Raw genomic sequence first — 19,673 nt, 5'->3', positions numbered from 1 at the left:
AGAATTTTTCATTTTTATAAAGAGAAAAATTATTTGGCCATAAAAACTGTATATATTTCTATTAAGTAATTATGAATAATTTATCACTTCTATACATTATTATATAAATGTTAATTTATAAAAAAAAAATAATTTCATCTCTGAACCGTTAACATAAATTTTTCTTAAATTTTGAATTCCAAAAAATAGTTTTTTAAATTTAATCAAATTATGTATGTAGAAAATAATTAATGTAATTTTTTTTACTACAATATTAATATTTTTTGGGCTAAGCAAACACCAGCTTTTATTAAATTTCTATTAACTTCATTTTTATTGCTGATGTTTATATTTGTCATTTTATTTTATAAATGCTACTACTTGTGTTAAAAGAACAGATTAAATTCTAATAGTACTGATATTTTTATAACTAACGAGGAGCCTGTGTATCAAAAATTATATAACTTCTTAACAAAAACAAATAAAGTGAGTGACATGTTTCTATTTGCTCTTAAGGTTTAAAAAAATATTTAAATACTTATTATGAAAATTATTATAAATAATTTTTACATTAATTTGTGTGATTTGTAAAAGATTAAGTCATATAAATTTTAAAAAAGTTTATTTTTATTGAGAACATGAATATATGCCCTTGCCACATTAATAATATACTTATTAACACTAATTTACTATTTATAATTAGAATAAAATTTCTGGAAGGTTAAATTAACTTTCCCCTTCCCTAAAAATATGTTTATATAATTAAAAATATAATTATTTAGAGGGACGATGTGGCCGAATCGGTAACGTGGCAGTGTCTAATGCACAATGGGCTCAAGATTAGGTCACGGATGCAAAACGATAATGTATTCAGTGTTTAAAGTAAAGCCATCCCTCTCTCGGGTTACGATTTAACCACATATCTCGGAGGAAAAAACAGACGAAATCTCTCCTTTAGAAAGACCTCAATTCTCTGTGAAAGAAATATTGTAGAATTAATATTATAGAATTATATGCTTATAATAAAATTAATAAATTAAATTTTTTGTTAGGAAGAAGGCTTAGCCCTTCTAGTTGCGCCTATGATATTTTAAATTAAAATTATGCTTAAAAATTACAAAATAACAACACAATTTTTTGGTTTGTTTTATACCTAAATGGTATAATTTTAAGCAAGGGCGACCAAAATAATTTACCATGGGGGACAAAATATTTGATTTCACTGTTTGGTCAAAAGACATAGTGTTAAAGAGGCGGTGACAGAGGTCCTCTCAACCATAGAATCATGCTTTTTTGGAAGTCCACCATATGCTTTCAAAAAGAGCTTAGCCCTTTCAACGAATTAGCTCCCCAAAAAAATAAAAAGATTAAGTCTGTTCTTATATATATATATATATATAGTATATTTTAAAGTACAACCTCAAAATTATTATTCTAATAGGTACCTATGAGCTTTGAAAAAATAAAAAATAAACTAAAGATTTCTTGGTAGTTTTATGCATTTATGCATAGGATTAAATGCCTCTCTAAATGTAATAAAAAAAATCAAACCTACATGTCATTAATCTATAAAAAGTAATAATTTTAATCACAGCATTCATAATATAATTAAATAAAAATAATTTTTTTCAATTAAAAAAAATGTTATCTTGCAACCAATATGATAATTGACCTAGCAAAAATTAAAGAGGTTGCAAATATCTTCTTTCCCTCTCTAGTGAACATCCATGATTTAAAATTAAAAAAACAAATTCTTTTAAGTAATTTAACTAAATATACTCAATTAGTAGTATATATTATGTATAATTTTTTATCTAGTATTATCAAATTAATTTTAAATATTATAATTATTAGAATAACATAAAAAATTTTACTTATATAATTTTTAACTATTTCAAAGTCTAAAATTGATTATATCATAATGCAATACTAGATATTTTTATGAAAATTCTGGACGATATCGTCAATTTTTATTTGATGTCCTATTACATATGCGAATTTTTTTGTTGTTATTCACAATGAAATCCAATTCATCAAAATGATTGAAATAATTTTTTAGTAGCCAAAAGAATTAAAGAGTTTTGTTTGCTCGTTATTTTTTTTAAGGTGTTTTTCAAAAATTCTGAAATAACGAATGAAAAAAAGATTTTCCAGTAATACTTACTGTAAAGTAAATTTTAAAATATCTAATTTTCATGAATGTGCAAAAGTTGGTTGTTGAAATTTTCTTATTCTTTGTTGAAAGTGACCATATTATACCAAAAAATTTCGTAGAAACATGATTTTAACAAAAATGTTAAAACTTTCTTAATTGCACTGATGCCATGTTTGTTTATTTTTTATTGTTCTTTTTATTATCTTTTATAAAATAAAAATAAAATAAGAATTAAAATGTAAGTATTTAGTATTAAAACTTTAATGGATGCTGTTTCAGACAAACGAATTTCGATTTTCAATGAATAGGACTTCACCATCAGATTTAAGATCGACTACATTCCAGAGAATTATAACCTCATATAATACAAATGGTACTCATCTAAATAGACTATAAAGATATATTATTATTTGACATTATTTTTTTATCATTTTGACCACTAATATTTTTATTACTAGACATCAGATGTTTGTATCCCTCAACATTTTGAAAAACTTTAGAAAACAAAAAATACTAAATATTTAATCGATTAGGTACGTTCTTAGGTTGGTTAGAAAGTATTAATGATAAAATGATGGGACATATGATTACACGACTTTGATACCTTAATAAGATACAAACAAAGAATTTAATTAACGAACATATTTTGACGATGTGTCCATTTTGACCCTCATAGTTTTAAATTAGTTTCTTTTAATAGAAATATGAAATGTATATTTTTAAAATATTTGGGTATTTATAATAGTAACATAATTAAAATAGTTATTTAAAAATATGTTTAGATATCCCCTTTCAAGTCAAAAATGTACAACTAAATTGACTGTTTGCAGGATTTGACTACATTCGTCTTCCTCCAAATGATTCCATTTTCCGAACAGACCCAAGCAAACCTGGCATGTATATGTGCATTTTGTGCTCGAAACGAGTCAGAAGCCGTTGGCATCACTTTCAAACACATTTCTCTAGGAACCACAGGTGTCCCTACTGTGATGCTGTCTACAGCCGTATAGACACGTTAAAGTTGCATGCCAAACGAGTACACCAAACCGCACCAGCTGATCTGTTGGAAGAAATCGTCCCACGTTTACTACCTATACCAACACCGCGCACTCCAACCTTCTTTACGTACTTGTCACCATTTGGTCAACTATACAACAGCCCACACTCAGACCTCAGACGGTTTATGTCGCGTGAATTAAATGCTCCGCCATCTACTCTCGCTGGAATAATGCAATCGGCGGTTTTTCACAGTTGTTGTGCAGCCATTTCTGCAAAATAGTGAGACTAAACAATAAACTCTCCAATCAGAAATGAACAACAGGCACAGTACTGCACCAGTATTGGCAGTTATGATGCGTATAAATAAATTTATTATTAAAATAAATAATGACGAATAATTATATTGACTAGCGGATAACTGATGTAGGTAATCAAAATATTAAACTTCCCTAAAATTTCATTTCTCATTTATCAATAATATTAATTACGGGCTTCACAAAAATTACTAAAAACGTAATGATAACATTTGCACTTAATATTATAATAATAGATTAAATTTACAAGTATAATTATTTCGTTGTCATTAAACGTTGTTATATTATGTATAAAACTATAAATGTATGTAGGTGATTTAATTTTGATAAAAGTATAAATTCGACACGACAATCCGCGAGAAAAATTTCACGGAAACAAGTGTCACTTGAAAGCGTGTAAATCAGGGCCGCATCTAAGGGGTCATTGAATGAACATAGGGGAAATAAAATATGAAGCAATACAAATTATAGAGTTGAAGACTTTTTTTTTTCCCATTCAAATAAAAATAATTAGAGAAAAATATTTTTGATGATCAAAATATTAAAGGGGTGGCAAAATTTCAAAATTGTGGCCTTGGTATAATTTAAAATAAGGTCAAGAAAATGTTGTAACCTAAACATTTAAAATTAAACCAATTTTTTCTATTATCGTTATTGATGCATGGTTAATATGATAATGAAATGCAAAGGTTAACTTTCTATTATAGTATTGCTTTATTGTAGAATTGAATAGGGTAACTGCACCAGTTATAACAGGAGGTCACTGAGTGAACGTATCCCCCGTACAACAGGTTTTAAGGGTGCCATTGAAAATTGAATAATAGAATTAAAAAGATTTATTTGTTCATTCAAATAAAAAAAAATAGCGATTCCGAAAATTTTTTTTTTTATGAGCAATATAAAAAGGTCATTGGAGGTGACAAAATTGAGTACCCCGAACGATACAAAAATACGGACCTGAGTTATTGGCATTCGAGTTTAATACCTCCTAATAAATAATTTGTCAACGCTTTAAATAATATTTTGATAAATCAAATATGAGACATTACTAGGAAAGAAAAACCAATTTTTCTGTGGGTTTAAAAATGAATCTACGACAAATCAAATATAAAAATTGCAATAACTACAGAATTGCTAATAACTGGTATAGTTACTCTACATATATTTTTAAATAAATAATCAGTATTGGACATAAAGAATTCAGTAGTATTATGTAAAAAACTTGAGTATTTACAACGTACGTTATTCGTTTATTACATTTAAACATTTTCAAATGTACCTATCATAATGAGAGAGATAATCCCTGACAGATCATTCAGCACATGTGTAAACAGAGTTGCATTAATATTATAAGATAAGAAAGTGTAACAAAATCAGTTAAAATATTAACTATAAATCAAAATAAAATTATGATCATTAGTTTTAATATTCTATTTTAAAAACCTTAGTTGATTTTTTTAATTCATAACAACACTATAGTGTTATCATTTATATTATGATTAGTAGAATATTGTCCATTGCTATTTTTAGAATAAATATAATTAGAATTAAAAATTTATAACTTTGTACTAATATTGACTAGTCTATTAAAAATTAAATATAATAATTATATATAGGGTGTAAATCTTTCGAACCATAGTAATGTATGGGCGAGTATCCTGGTAAAGTGTAAAATAGGACCTCGTTTTTTTTTTTTTTTTTTTCCAAAATTGGAGAAATTTTAGAATAACCCCCCCGAATTTCTCTAAAATTAAAAATAAATCATACCACAATATTTTCCGCAAAATTCTCATACAAATTGAATGGTCACTCGATTTTTTGTAATTTTTGCGCCCTCCCCTGAACTTTGGGTTCAAAGTTGGAAAAAAATTTCACATTAGTGTGACCCATCAATTTGTATTGAAATTTCACTGGGAGTCCTGTGATGTAGTTTATTTTTAGTTTAATGGATTAAATAACAAGAAATACCGAAAAACCCACAAATAATGTGATATTTTTTTAATTTCATGAGTTTATTTCGTCTTTTATTATTTATTCAAACCGATTATAATTATTATCATTGAAACTGTATAAAATTATAAATTTTTTTCTTTTTAGGTCGGGGAAATAAAAGAATTATAATATTGAAATGAATATGTTTAACTTTATTACAATTAGAAATAATTATTTTAATGTAACCGGCACACTACTCTTTTCCGAAATTAATCAATAATGAGAATATGGTACATCACTGAGCTTGTTAATGTTTATTTAAATGTTCGAAAAATACTGTTCACTATTGAATAGTCACTTATTAAGTTGCACATAATATTAGATAACCTTTAAAATATAGCTTCTTTTTTTTTGTGCAATAAAAATGCATAAATATTACATTATTTCTAGGTTTTTTCGGTTTTTCTTGTTATTTAATCGTTTATACTAAAAATAAACTACATTACAAAACTCCCAGTGAAATTTCAATACAAATTGATGGGTCACACTATTGTGAAATTTTTTTCCAACTTTGAGCCCAAAGTTCAGGGGAGGGCGCAAAGGTTACAAAAAATTGAGTGACCACTCACTTTGTATGAGAATTTTGCGGGGAATATTGTGGTATGATTTATTTTTAATATTAGAGAAACTCGGGTGGGTTATTCTAAAATTTCTCCAATTTTGGAAAAAAAAAAAAAAAACGAGGTCCTATTTTACACTTTACCAGGATACTCGCCCATACATTACTATGGTTCGAAAGATTTACACCCTGTATATTTCTGTATAAAAATTTGATTTTAATAAAGTTGAAATTTTACCTATTTAATTAAATATATATGGATATTTATGACATATTCTCCAATTTAACATAAATAATTTAAATTAACTTTAAATGCTTAAATAGTAGACAATTTTTATTAACATGGTTAATCCATAATTTTATATAAATTAACGTTTTCATTTATGAAAATTAATTTTGTTTTTTAATGACCTTTGAAATTAGGTTGAATTGTCGTATTATATTCTAAATAGATATTATTAGCTAAGTACTTTAACGTTTCGAATAAACAAATTAAAATATTAATTAATATTTTATTATTAATTAGTTTTACTTAAATATTCTATGCTTGTATGTTACTGAATAAGATTTTAATTTATTAATAATTTATAGACATGGAAATATTACAATATAGGTTTAATAAAATGTATAATACTTGTATTTTTTTTAATAAATATGTTATAGAAATTAAGCCAAAAAACATATAATGAAATCATTTTAAAATTTTGAATTTAAAATATATGTTCTATTATTTTAATTATATAAATTGAAAGTAAACTTAAAATCATAAAAAATTGTTAATCAATATATAAACATCAAACTATTTTATTTGCACAAAAAAAAGTGTTCATTTGAAACATTTTTAGTCATGTTAAATAAATTACAATTTAAAAAAAAAAAAAATTAGTTGAATAATGATAGTTATGTGTGTGTTTTTTTTATTTAATTAGTCTAGTTGTTATATTAAACTGTTTATGACATTAAGTAATTTGACTTTTAATGCTTTTTATTAAAATAAAAATGTATTAATGTAATCACTTATAGGTGTTAGTTTATAATGTACTTTTTCTCATTTATAATACATATATTTTTTTTATTTATTTAAAACTTAAAATAATATCTAATTTTAGTCTAAAGTTTTCTAAATAAATATACAGCTATAGATTAATTGATACTGTTTCAATTAATTTTTAACTCGTACAAATAGTACACATGTATATCCAATAATTTAGTTTTAGCAAGGTATATGTGTGAGTAGTCGATTTTCAATGAATCGTAAACTACAAATGTCAATTGATCAAAAAAACTGTTGGAAAAAAGATCGTAAACACAACTGGTTACAGAAAAAAAAACTTTCGGCAGGGGTCGATTCATTATTGTAGCATGAGGCTTATTTTTTAAAATTGGACTTTTATTATGACATATTGATCATTTTGAGAGACCATTACGCCTTTGCTCCATTGTATCAGAGCTTGTAAGGTATGTCTAATTAAAATATTATCAACAATTTTAATAGGGTAATACGAAGAATATCGAGATTGAAAATATCGCTTTTAAAAAATAAACTGTAATAATCCGATTCGAAGTCTAATTTTCTCAGTTTACCATAAAAGATAATTTTTTTATAATTCACCACTTAATTAATTGAAAAATAAATATAATATTGAGAATTTTACTTATGATTTTTTTTAGTTATATGTTTTTCTTAACTTATCAATCATGAAGTATTTTTCATGTCCATCCCTTACACATTATTAAGGTATCAACTTTATTTTTCAAATAACAGCATACTTATTTAATTAGCTTATTTATTAGATAATAATCTAAATATGAATATTTTTCGATGTAAATTACTTTTGTTTTAATATAATAAACGCATGTTGAATTAATAAATATTATTAGCATATTATATTATTTCACATAAATTATTGAATATTTATACTATCTTTATGAAAAGAATGAATTAATTTTTTGTGTTGAAAGCGTAATCTATAATTTCAGAAAAATTATATACACTAATGAGTAAAATCAATTTTAAGGAAGAGAAAATTGGATCAAGTAAGTCAAAAATTATGTTGAAATTGCACCTATATTAATACCGGAAAAATAGAAAAACATTACGAAGTATACTTTCAGGCACGGCCTTAAAAAATATATTTTAGGGCCGTGCTTTAATCTACAAAAGTTTTAAATAAGAAAACAAACTCATATTTATAAAAAATTTCGCTTGTAAGGAAAATAATTTTAAATAATTCAAAAGAGTTGTCCGGTGTTATTTTTATTATAGTTTATATAATATATATTTATTGATAGTTTATAGTTAGTATTATTAATTGAAGTTATTTTAACTAAATCATATCTTGTAGAATATTCAAATTTCAAATTTATTTCCTATATTGTCCACTAGAGAGAATTGCTAACATATTTTTTTGTATTTATCAGTGCAGTATTAGTAAGTTATGATTACTTATCGTTGAATACCAACTGATTAGAAGCGCGGGCTGTGGTAGAACGAAGGTGTAGGAGGCTCAGATTGGGTAAATTATTTTACGTTTCTTAAAAATGTTTTTATTATTGTTCATTGCCTTGTTTTTTTGATAATAATAACACCGCGATTTCGCCGTCGTAAGACGTGCGTTTCAATAATTAAAATATTTTGGGCCGCGCCAATAAATATATTTGGCGGCCCGTAATAACCTCTTTTAAAATAAATGTATAATTATTTAGTGTACCTGTAAACAATCCTTAGAACGCAGATAGTTAGAACATGAACTTTACTCAAAAGTGATGTTATTTCGTTTGATTAAGGTAGTTTCACATTAATATTGAAGAATGGCCAGATCATTACTAGCAAGTTGAAGCGATTATAACGAATTTCTTTATTTGACCAATTGCTTCTGGCTATCATTGGTTTGCTGTGTTCAATTCAGCCTCACGTAATATATAAAGTTAGTCAAAAAGTTTACAGTTTCATTGTAAGTAAAAATGAATTATTTTTACTTTTATTCAATATCTTCTTTTTTATTGTGAATTCATATTTATTTTTAATAAATTTATGGTATATTTTTAGAAATACTGATGTCCAATGATCAACATTTATGGTATGGATGATGATGCTGATCTTGGAGAGTCATTGGCTTCTAATTTGAACCATCCATCACATAGTTCATCGAGTTTATCAAAATTAGATATGTCTAGCAATCAGATGTTAGATAATTGGCGTGAGTCTAGTATCCAAGTTATTTGACATTTTTTTTTTTTAACTTTGCTTTTTAGTAGGTTTAAGTGTACACTGTACAACTTCATTAGATGATTATTGTGATGGAGAATTAGAAAAACAAGATTGTGATCCATGTCCATCATCATCTGGATTTTCATATGATTTAACTTCTTTTCCTAAATCAACATCATCTGCAATGTCAATGTTTTACCCACATCTAAATAGCTATGATATCCATCCATTGCTCATGAATCAAAAAAGAAGACCAGTAGAATCATCTCTTATAGATCCTCCCAATTTGCCACCTCACCCTCTTATACCAGATGTGTCTAGACAAATTATACATAAATCTAAGGTTAGTATAATTATATTAATTCTATTATTAAGTAGAGTTCTGAATTCATAAAATGTATTAATATTACTTACATATTTATCAAAGTTTATATGACTAGATAATTGATTTCAAAAGGTGCATTATAAACTGTTTGAATATTTGTGATTTAATTTTTGTTGCCAAATTTAAATTAAAATTTAATGATTTTTCTACTATCACGAGTACTATTATTTTGAGTTTCATTATTAATAATAATTTTTATTATTATCACATTGTACTATTATAAACCATTTAAGACCAAATGACAAACATAATGATACTACCAAAAGGAAGAAAATTAATTCATTTTTTTTTTAATCAAAGGTATGAATACTATTGCAGCCTTGATGTTTTCTAATATGTTCTTGTATATTGTGTTATAAATTAATAAAAATGTGTAAAATATACAAATTAATGGTAGTTTATTTTACATGAAAAATTAAAGTTCTTAATTCTATATTTTTCCCAATTTAGTGATAAATGTTGAATTAATAATTATATATATTTGTCCATTCAACATTACTCTCTATTAATGAAATACTAAAGTTATCTTGTGAATATATTTCAAAATAAGGATTATCCATTAGTGTCTAAAATTATACAAGATTAATTTTTTAGTAAGTAATTACAATGATATTTTACCTTTTCTACAATAGCAGTTAGCTATTTTCTTTCATTATTGAAATCAAATTTTCATATTCTTTGAAATATAATTGAGATTTTGTATAAGTAAGAATTTTAAAACAATATGATATACAATATATTGTGTTGATACTTTTTGTATTATTTTTCAATTAATTTTATGTACTAGTTTAAATTTTTGATATCCACAAACAAACATAAGTTATAATTCGTATTTTAAATATTTAATACTTTGTTTCATTGTTCGGTTATTTAATATGAATATTCATTAGAATTTTTAAATTTTATAATCAATATCAGCTGTTAAATACTGATTATTAGAAAAACAAAAAAATTGATGTTTATTTTACATTTCTAGGTACGAGGAAAAGTTACGAATCGACAATCAGATTATAATTGTGGAGAATTACCGAACTGTGATCAAACATTTATTGTAGATGCTGATCGATGTCAACGTAAAACATTTTATTGTGTAGCATGTAGTAAAACATTTAAATTTCAAACATCATTGTTAAGACACAACAATAAGGTACATATCAGTAAGTACCAGTGTCAGTCTTGTCATCGTGTTTTTTCTAGACAAGCATATCTTGATGTACATACTTCTAAACAAGGAAGTTCATGTTACTTAGCCAATAGTTATACTATTACTAAGTCAAAAAAATAAACTACTTGGCATTGAAATGATTTGGCCATAAATTGTTAAATATATATAGGTGATTTGTGCATCATAAACCACTCGTTTACTCATAAAATAATAATAAAAATATATTTATAAGGATAAGAATTTTTTATTTGTATTTTTCAGTAATATTTAATTTTTGATTTATCCATTAAGTATTTTTTTGGTCCTTCTCTTATGCGTTATAGAGGTATGAACTTATTTTTATTAAAATCAATTTTAATTTTATAAATTTATAGAATTTTTCTGTTAAATTATAGTATTTGAATTTTTTATATAAATTTTTTTTTTTTTTTTCGGTAGAATATTTTAAAGTTTCAATTTTTGGATTATAGCAATAGGTATACACTATTAACCGGTAAACCTATAATTTATAATAACTGTTGTGTATCAATAAATAGCTTGGTAGTAAAAATCAGTATTCGTGATAGTTAACAGTCTATATCTATACTCAAATAATTGAAACATTAAATTATTATATCAAATAAACAAATAAAGTTATATAAAAAGTTCTAATGCCGTAGATTAAAAAAAAAAAAAAAACTTCTGTTATGTAAAAAAAATACATAATATTGAATAAATCAAAAATTATATGTAACTGAAAAAATTAAAAATGCTCAAAATTATTATAATTTTATGACAAATATTTTGGTTTATGATTTATAAATCACCTTGTATTTCCAAAATTAAACGTGTTCACATTTTTATATAAATCAGGGTACTACAAAAATGGATGTTCAGCTAAAATTTTGATTATGCATTTTTTTTAAATATTGTAACTACAATACTTATATTCTAGTCAAATAACAGTCTACATATTAGACAAAACTGTTGTACAGATCTTCTGTTATAAAGATCACAAAATCTCAATTTGATTATAACCCATTCTGTATTTATAAATAAAATTATATCTCACCATTTGTTACAATTCACTCAATTAAGCTAAATTACTGATATATATATATATATATATTTTTTTTTTATTTTTATTCAAAAATATATGAGTGACATTGTTGGAAAATTAATAATACTATTTAAAATTTAAATTGACATAAAGTATTGTATTTCATACTAATATATTTTATTAACCATATTTTTCTAAGCATATTACTATTTATTTATATCTATGTTGTATAAACTGATATAAAAATTTTTAACTGATGATTTTTATAAAGTATAAGAATATATACAATAAAAGAAAATAAAAAGACATATTTAATGCCATTATATTTTTATAGTATTTAAATATTGGTATTTTTCATAATAACTTTAAACCTATGTGTCATTATTATATATTGTTTTTTAATTAATCTTAATTCTACTTTTATTTAATTTACTTTATTTGATTGCTTATTTTATTGATGACTGAAAAAATGTTGAGATTAATAATTTTATATAAAATATATATGCATATTGTGTTAAATATATATTGTTTATTGATATATAATTAAATTAGTTATTGTTTATTATATTTATGAATACATGTTATTGTTTATCATACCTAAATTTATGTTGTATTAAATTATATTTATGTTACAGTAATTTTTGTAAATTATTTTATTTATTTTTCCAAATGAGCTCTGAATTTATCTAAAATTAACTTAATCTAATATCAAAATAAATATATTGAAAATAATTTTAATATTATTAAAAAGTATAGCTAATTTATTAAGAGGAATAAAGTTTATAGTATTCGAACAAGTAAAAATGCATTTTAAGAACATTATCTCTAATTTTTTAATAATGCAATACAAATTATCTTAGTGAATTGATTAGTATTGAAACAAATTCTAAAGAATATCCTATTTTTTTATTTATGTTTCTAAAAAAAATTCCCTGTTTTTTGATATAGTTCAATTTAGTCCATTTAAATAACAGGATAATAAGTTTTTTTAATTAAAACATCTTATCTATTGTTAATTAAATTTTATTAAAAAATTAAATTATCAATTTTTTAGAATAAAAATTTTGAAATTGAAAAAAATTGTTTTTTATTTTGCTCATTTAATTCAATTAATTACAAGAAGTTTACAATTGAAAATGAGATCAAAATCTCTATAGTTCGAATGGTATGTAATACATAACTAACAAGATGTAAGATGTCATTTTTTTAAATTTAAATGGACATCATTAAAAAATATATATTTTTTTAAATCAAAAACTTATAAAGTTTAGATGATTTTTTAAATCATATTATCATTGAACCTGACTTGAGAATAGTATTTAAATAAAGACCTTAGGGGAAATATATCTACACATAAAATAAAAATTTTTGACTAAAAAATGTTTAGGCATGAATGTTGTAGTGAACATTGACGTTATTATAGAATAATACTTGGGATAAACCGCTTAACGAAAAAAGGCGTTTAAGAGATGTATTTTGAAGGATTAATTTCTTATGAATACTCCTTTCAGACAATTCTCTGAAAACCCCAATATGTTAGGGTTTTTTTAATTATTTTACTATAATTAATAAGTAATTAAACAAATTTTTAATTTAAAATTCAAATTTTTTTCTTATTTAGAGGTCTAAAATAGTGTGTCTTTTATCATAAAATTTATAAATTGAAAATTGAATTGTATTTCCTAAATTAAAAATGTGAATTTTTATACAAATACAATGTCTTCTAATATATATAGAGCGATTTATTTATCAAAAGCCATTTAATTAATTAAAAAATGATATTTTTACATGCCATGAAGTATTTTTATGTTGTCAATTATACATTATAAGGATGTCAACTTTATTTTTAAAATGTTAAAATGCATAATTACTATTTTATTTTTGAGATAACGATTTAAATGACTGGTCGATAAAAACTTTTGCTCTAGTATTTCAGAAGTTAATAACGTTCTTATACTTTGGTGGGAGATGAAGCGCGGAGCTCCAGCTATTACTTTAAATTGTAAATAACTTCTACAATACTGATTCAATAGATGTTATCGAACAATCAGTTTCTTAATTAGATCATTTTCTATTTTATAAGTAAGTTAAAATTGTATGGATGGCCTAAAACTCGGACTATCCGCGACAGACGAGATCTTCCTATTAATTCGCAAGTATACTGTATAATAACTACCGACGTATATACTATTGCCTGTCTGCTGTGCCTTGTCGTCCGACTTCCACTAAATTCCAATTTAGAACTATCTGTATATTGTCAATATAATAACTACCGACATACACGCCGTTACCGCCTGTCCACTTCGGCGTGTTCGCATTGCTGTCGTATGACAACTGTCCAACTCCATGAAATATGTTGTGCGCTCAAATATCATAAAGTGTAATTTCACATATTTATACAGGCATAGAATCAAGCGTTCAGCTTCCTCTACAAATAAACGTAGTTAATTAATAACTCTTAATTAAACTCTTTAAATTCTTTAAATGAAGATTTTATATGCATTGTTTTTACATGTTTTCTCTCCAAATACGGACTCGTTGCAGAGTTAAATTTAATCTAAACGTTAAATTAAGAGGAAAAATAATAATTATCAGAAACAATTCTTATATGAGATGACGGAGATATCTGCACACCAAGGCGGCAATCAATCAATGCAGGCCGCCGAGTCAATATTTTAGTCTATAATATTTACTATAATTTAATATAGTATCACAATTGATAATATAATAAAAAATATTTTTAGAATAAAAATTTATTAAGTTCATATTTTATTGTTTTTTTTTTTTTGCGCATACTTCATTATATTTGCCTTTTTAAGTGTATATAATTCCGTACTCTAATTATAATTAATCATATAATATACAGAGTGATTCGTCCCTTCAAGGATAAAAAACTATATATTTCTATATTTGGGAACCCTAATTTTTAATATGTTGATAGAAAAAGAAAATTTCAAACGATTTTGTTCTAAATTTTTTTTATACAATCAATGGTTTTTTTTTTTAATTGTTTAAAAATTTGGATTTCAAATACAAATTCATCGTTAATTTAGTTTTCACAATACTGAAGGCAACAATAATCTTTTTCAATAGGCCATAAATTATTTTTGTGGTTGTTAACAAGAAAATTTTCTACATCGACCGTTCACCAATGTACATTAACAAAATCTTGCGTTGAGTATAATATTATGCGTCTATTAATGTACATGAATTATTAAAGATAATATTTCTATGCAATGGATAATATCGAGTAGTAACTAGTATGTTTTTTAAACATTCTAGGGGGATTTTTATTTTAAATATTATTAAATAATGTAGACTTAATATTATTTAAAACAAATTTAAATTTGACATCTTTCATATTGAAATAGAATAAAGAAAAAAAGTTAATTAAATTATAAAAAGTTGACATATTTGATTAGAGATAACAGATAATTATTTATAACAATAATTAAAATTATTTTATTATAGCAGACCAACTTTTAATTAAAATTAAAATCTAATAAAATTAAAAGATATTAATAATAGTAAAATAATATACCTTGAAGATTCAACCATGTTGATTTTTTTTTTAAGGTTTTCTTATGTAAATTTTGTATAGAACTATAATTTAATCAATTTAGATTGCAACATACTTAAAGTCTCAAATAAAATTTAAATAGAAAATTACAAACTTCCATCACACAATAACAATTTCTGTTAAAAGTAGAACAAAAAAAAAATACAACAATAATGTATAGAATATGTTGATTAAATTTTGGAACCAAAAATTTACTAAACTGACATAATAAACAGCATACATTTCATAAATTCAATCAATTAATAATACTAATGGGCAATAAATTACAAATAGAAAAATAACTCAACCGGACGGTCTATTAATAGCAATAATTTTAGTTTTCTATACATCATTAAACGGTGTACATCGCTCAAACTTGAACGATAAGTTCAGTCAACTGTTTTAGTAGATGGAACATATATTTTAAAGGCAGCGACAAATTCAAATAGAAGATTGGTTTATAAACAAACTGGCAACGTGGTGTTTATAGGACTAAGAATGTTTTTAACGCTCTGCCGCTTAAAATTTTACAGACGTATGAAAGCAACGTTGCCAGATTCGTTATTTCTATGAATTGGGCCAGAGAAAACGTAACTGAGTGTCTATTGGGTAAAATAAGAGCCCTTTATCTTACCATTTGACAGACGATATGCGTTCTGTCGTATAATATGTTCACTGTACTATACTCTTATGTTACTTTTGTTCGACCGGTTTTTTGAATTTGTCGCTCTTACTACTTGTACCAAATGATTTCAGTATTTATTTTCTTAAATACATATCCATCGAATTAAAAATAATCAATAAATTTGTTGTTTAATTTATTACTCTAATATTGTTCTCTTATAGTATAAAAGTATTTAGATATGATTATTTTTATAAATAGATGTTTCACGGCCGCACATTTCTATCTGCCTAAATATAAAAATACTAGTCATTTCTGAGTACTGATCCATAAATTATTTTTTTAAATATAAGTTTTACATTTTTATCTAATAAGTGAGTTAAATATGTAAGTTTCCATTTAAAAAATAAAGTTGAAATTTTTATAAGGAATCGCGGACTATCCTAAAAAGTATATAACCACCTTTAAACTCAGAGATAAATAGTACTCAACAATGCCAAAAAAAAATAATTCTAAGATTATTACATTAGGAGAAATTTAGCGATCAATGATAAATCAATTACTTTTTAAGCTAATTAAACAACATTTATAAAATATTTTTGTAACATTTCACACAATTTTTATTTAACAGTTATATATTAGACATTTTTTAAGTCTACAATTATTTATATTTTTTAATTTTTAAAAGTTATTACAGTGCATTATCGATTAAGTTATTATTAATTACATTATATATATATAATCTCAAATAAAATATAAAAAAAAACCAAAAAAGAATAACTTTAATATAGTGGTGCTCGAATACCAAAAACTGTCTAAGCCGACATAATAAACATTTTATAAATACAATTGATTAACAAAAATAATTGGCAATAAATAACAGATAGAATAATAACGCAACCAGACGGTCTATTAATAGCAATCATTTTAGTATATTTGAAAGATAAATTCAAACAACCATTTTAAGCAAACGGAAACAAAAATATATTAAAAACAGCAACAAATTCAAATAAACTGTAAGTTAATAAGCAATCTAGCAACGTGTAGATATCACAAGCCTTTAGAACGATTTCAAAGCTATGTCCCTTTTAATTATACAGACTTATGAAAGTGTAGTCGCCAGTTAGCTGATAAACTTATTTCTTACCCGCGGGACACGAACGAACACAACTGACTAACTGTTGAGTAATGTAGAATCTTATTTTTTATCTTTCATATTGGCCGTCAAGTCACGTTCTCTCTGTAGTGTAATAACTACTATTTATCTATGAAACTTTAATATTGTACATTCGATTATTAGAATTTGTGAGTTTACTATTTAGCTATTTTGACTTCTGTATTAATTTTACAAAATATCTGTCTATTGAATTAATTAAATAATAAATGAATTTGTCGCCCAATTGTTGTGAAGTTTTAAATTTATTGCTCTAATATATATATATATGACTATTTTAATCATTAGACGGTTTACGGGCGCACATTTCTATCTGCCCAAATATAAAAATACTAATAATATCCGAAGTACTTGTTCAATAGTTATTATCGAACAATCATTTTTCAAAATAGATCATTTTATTTAATTAAATTAAAATGTATGTTGTCATCTTAAAATTCGCATCGAAGCTAAAATAAAATTTATACCCTTATGAGGGGCAAAAAACGAACTTATAAAATATTGAACCATATATAAATTGAGAGATACATAGTACCTAACAAAGCCAAAAAAAAATGTTTCTAAGATTATTACTTTAAGAGAAATTTAGTAATCAATGATAAATTAATCACTTATTAAAATTAAATAAACATTATTGAAAAATTATTTTTGGTAATATTTCACATAATTATTATTAAACAGTTATACACTATGTATTTATTAAGTTCAAAATTTTGTAAACAATTATTTATATTTTTAATTTTTATTTAGAAGTTATTACAGTAGATAATCGATAAAATTATCATTAATTACATCATATTTGTTATTTCAAATAAATATAATAAGAAAATTTAAAACTTTTATTAAATATAACAAATATTTCTGCTAAAAACAAAATAAAAAAGAATAACCTTAATGTAGTAAAAGTGGTGTTTGAATAATTTGTATAAGCGCAGCAATTTATTCATAATATTAATGGATGTTAAATAACAAATAGAATAATAACGCAACCGGACGGTCTATTAATAGCAATCATTTTAGTATATTTGAGCGACAAATTCAAACAACCGTTTTCAGCAGACGGGAAGAAATATATTAAAAACGGCGACACGAATTCAACTAACATGCAAGTTAATAAGCAATCTGGCAACGTGTAGATATCATAAGCTTTAAGAACGATTTCAAAGCTCTGTCCCTTTTAAGTATACAGACTTATGGAAGCAACGTTGTCAGTTTGTTTATGAACATATTTCTACCCCACGGGACACAAAATAACACAACTGACTGACTATTGAGTAGTGTAGGATCTTATTTTCTATCTTTCATATTGGCCGTCAAGTCACGTTCTCTCTGTAGTGTAATAACTGTATTATATATTTATGACACTTTAATTTTGTTTATCTGATTATTGAATTTATCATTCTGACATTTTGGCTCGATTGACGAATTCAAAATAATTAATAAATTTGTCGGCAATATGTTGAGTGGTTTTCAGTTTATTGATTTAATATATTTTTGACTATTTTTATCATTAGACGTTTCACAGCCGAACATTTCATCTGCCTTAATAGAAAAATACTTATAATTCCCAATTAAAGTACTAGTTCAATGGTTATTATCGACCTTTCAATTTTTAAATGAAACCTTTTTCTATTTTATGGGTAAGTTAAAGAAGTATGTTGCCATTTAAAACAATAAAGTTGGTATCTTTAAAGGAAAAAAGACAGGCTTAAAAAATATTTAACCACTTTAATTTGAGAAATCAATATTACTCAACAAAGTCAACAAATATTTCTAAGATTATTATTTTAGGAGAAATTTAGTGGTCTATGATAAAACAATCACACTGTAAAGCTAATTAAATAACATATTGTATATATAAATATATATTTAGTAATTTAGCAATTTTTGTATAACAATTTTCTACAATTGTTATTTTCAACATTTTGTAAAAAATTATTAATATTTTTAATTTTACATTTTAAATAAAAAGTTATTGCAGTGCAACATTTTTGTAATCAAACATAACAAATATTTCTGCTAAAAAAAGTTCAAAAAAGAATAATATTAATGTAGTAGAAGTGGTGCTTGAATAATTTGTACCAATAATTGACAAAACAACATACACTTCATAATTGCAATTTATTTACTATACTAATGGACATTAAATAACAAAATAGAAATATAACTCAACCAGACGGTTTATTAATAGCAATACTTATAGTATACTTGAGCGATAAATTCAAACAGCTGTTTTCAGCAGACGGGAACAGATATTTTTAAAACGGCGACAAATTCATTCATAATTTTCTGTTCGACGGACAGATTATGAGAAATTTAACACGAAAGTCGACCAGACCGAATAGTAAGAGCAACAAATACAAATAAAAGAAAAGGAAATGAGCAAACTGGCAACGTGTTATTGTTAAGCGTAAAGAATAATTGTAACGCTCTGTCCTTTGTAATTATACAGACCTATACTAAGCAACGTTGTCAGTTTGTTGGCCACCAAGTCACGTTCTCTCATGTAGTGTAATAACT

At 24.5% G+C, this 19,673-nt stretch overlaps 1 protein-coding gene across 4 annotated transcripts; it reads left to right on the top strand.

Annotated features, from left to right (window-relative positions):
• The first annotated feature begins 8,484 nt into the window (after positions 1 to 8,484).
• Positions 8,485 to 12,437, top strand: LOC126901171 (uncharacterized). 4 transcript variants are annotated; one of them, XM_050677471.1, is made up of 4 exons: positions 8,485 to 8,952; positions 9,048 to 9,198; positions 9,257 to 9,552; positions 10,571 to 12,437. In XM_050677471.1, exons 2-4 carry the CDS (start codon positions 9,063 to 9,065, stop codon positions 10,877 to 10,879), a joined length of 741 nt encoding a protein of 246 aa, XP_050533428.1. In that variant the 5' UTR covers positions 8,485 to 8,952; positions 9,048 to 9,062; the 3' UTR covers positions 10,880 to 12,437. The 4 variants fall into 4 exon arrangements, with proteins under 4 accessions (XP_050533428.1, XP_050533427.1, XP_050533426.1 ...); XM_050677470.1 differs by having other exon boundaries at positions 8,487 to 8,913; positions 9,254 to 9,552; XM_050677469.1 differs by having other exon boundaries at positions 8,487 to 8,925; positions 9,254 to 9,552.
• The last annotated feature ends 7,236 nt before the right edge of the window (positions 12,438 to 19,673 follow it).

Source organism: Daktulosphaira vitifoliae, unplaced genomic scaffold (assembly GCF_025091365.1).
Source record: "Daktulosphaira vitifoliae isolate Bord-2020 unplaced genomic scaffold, ASM2509136v1 Scaffold_3, whole genome shotgun sequence".
Taxonomy (NCBI): domain Eukaryota; kingdom Metazoa; phylum Arthropoda; class Insecta; order Hemiptera; family Phylloxeridae; genus Daktulosphaira; species Daktulosphaira vitifoliae.
The sequence above is the reverse complement of the archived record's forward strand: the minus strand, read 5'-3'. Positions and strand labels throughout refer to the sequence as shown.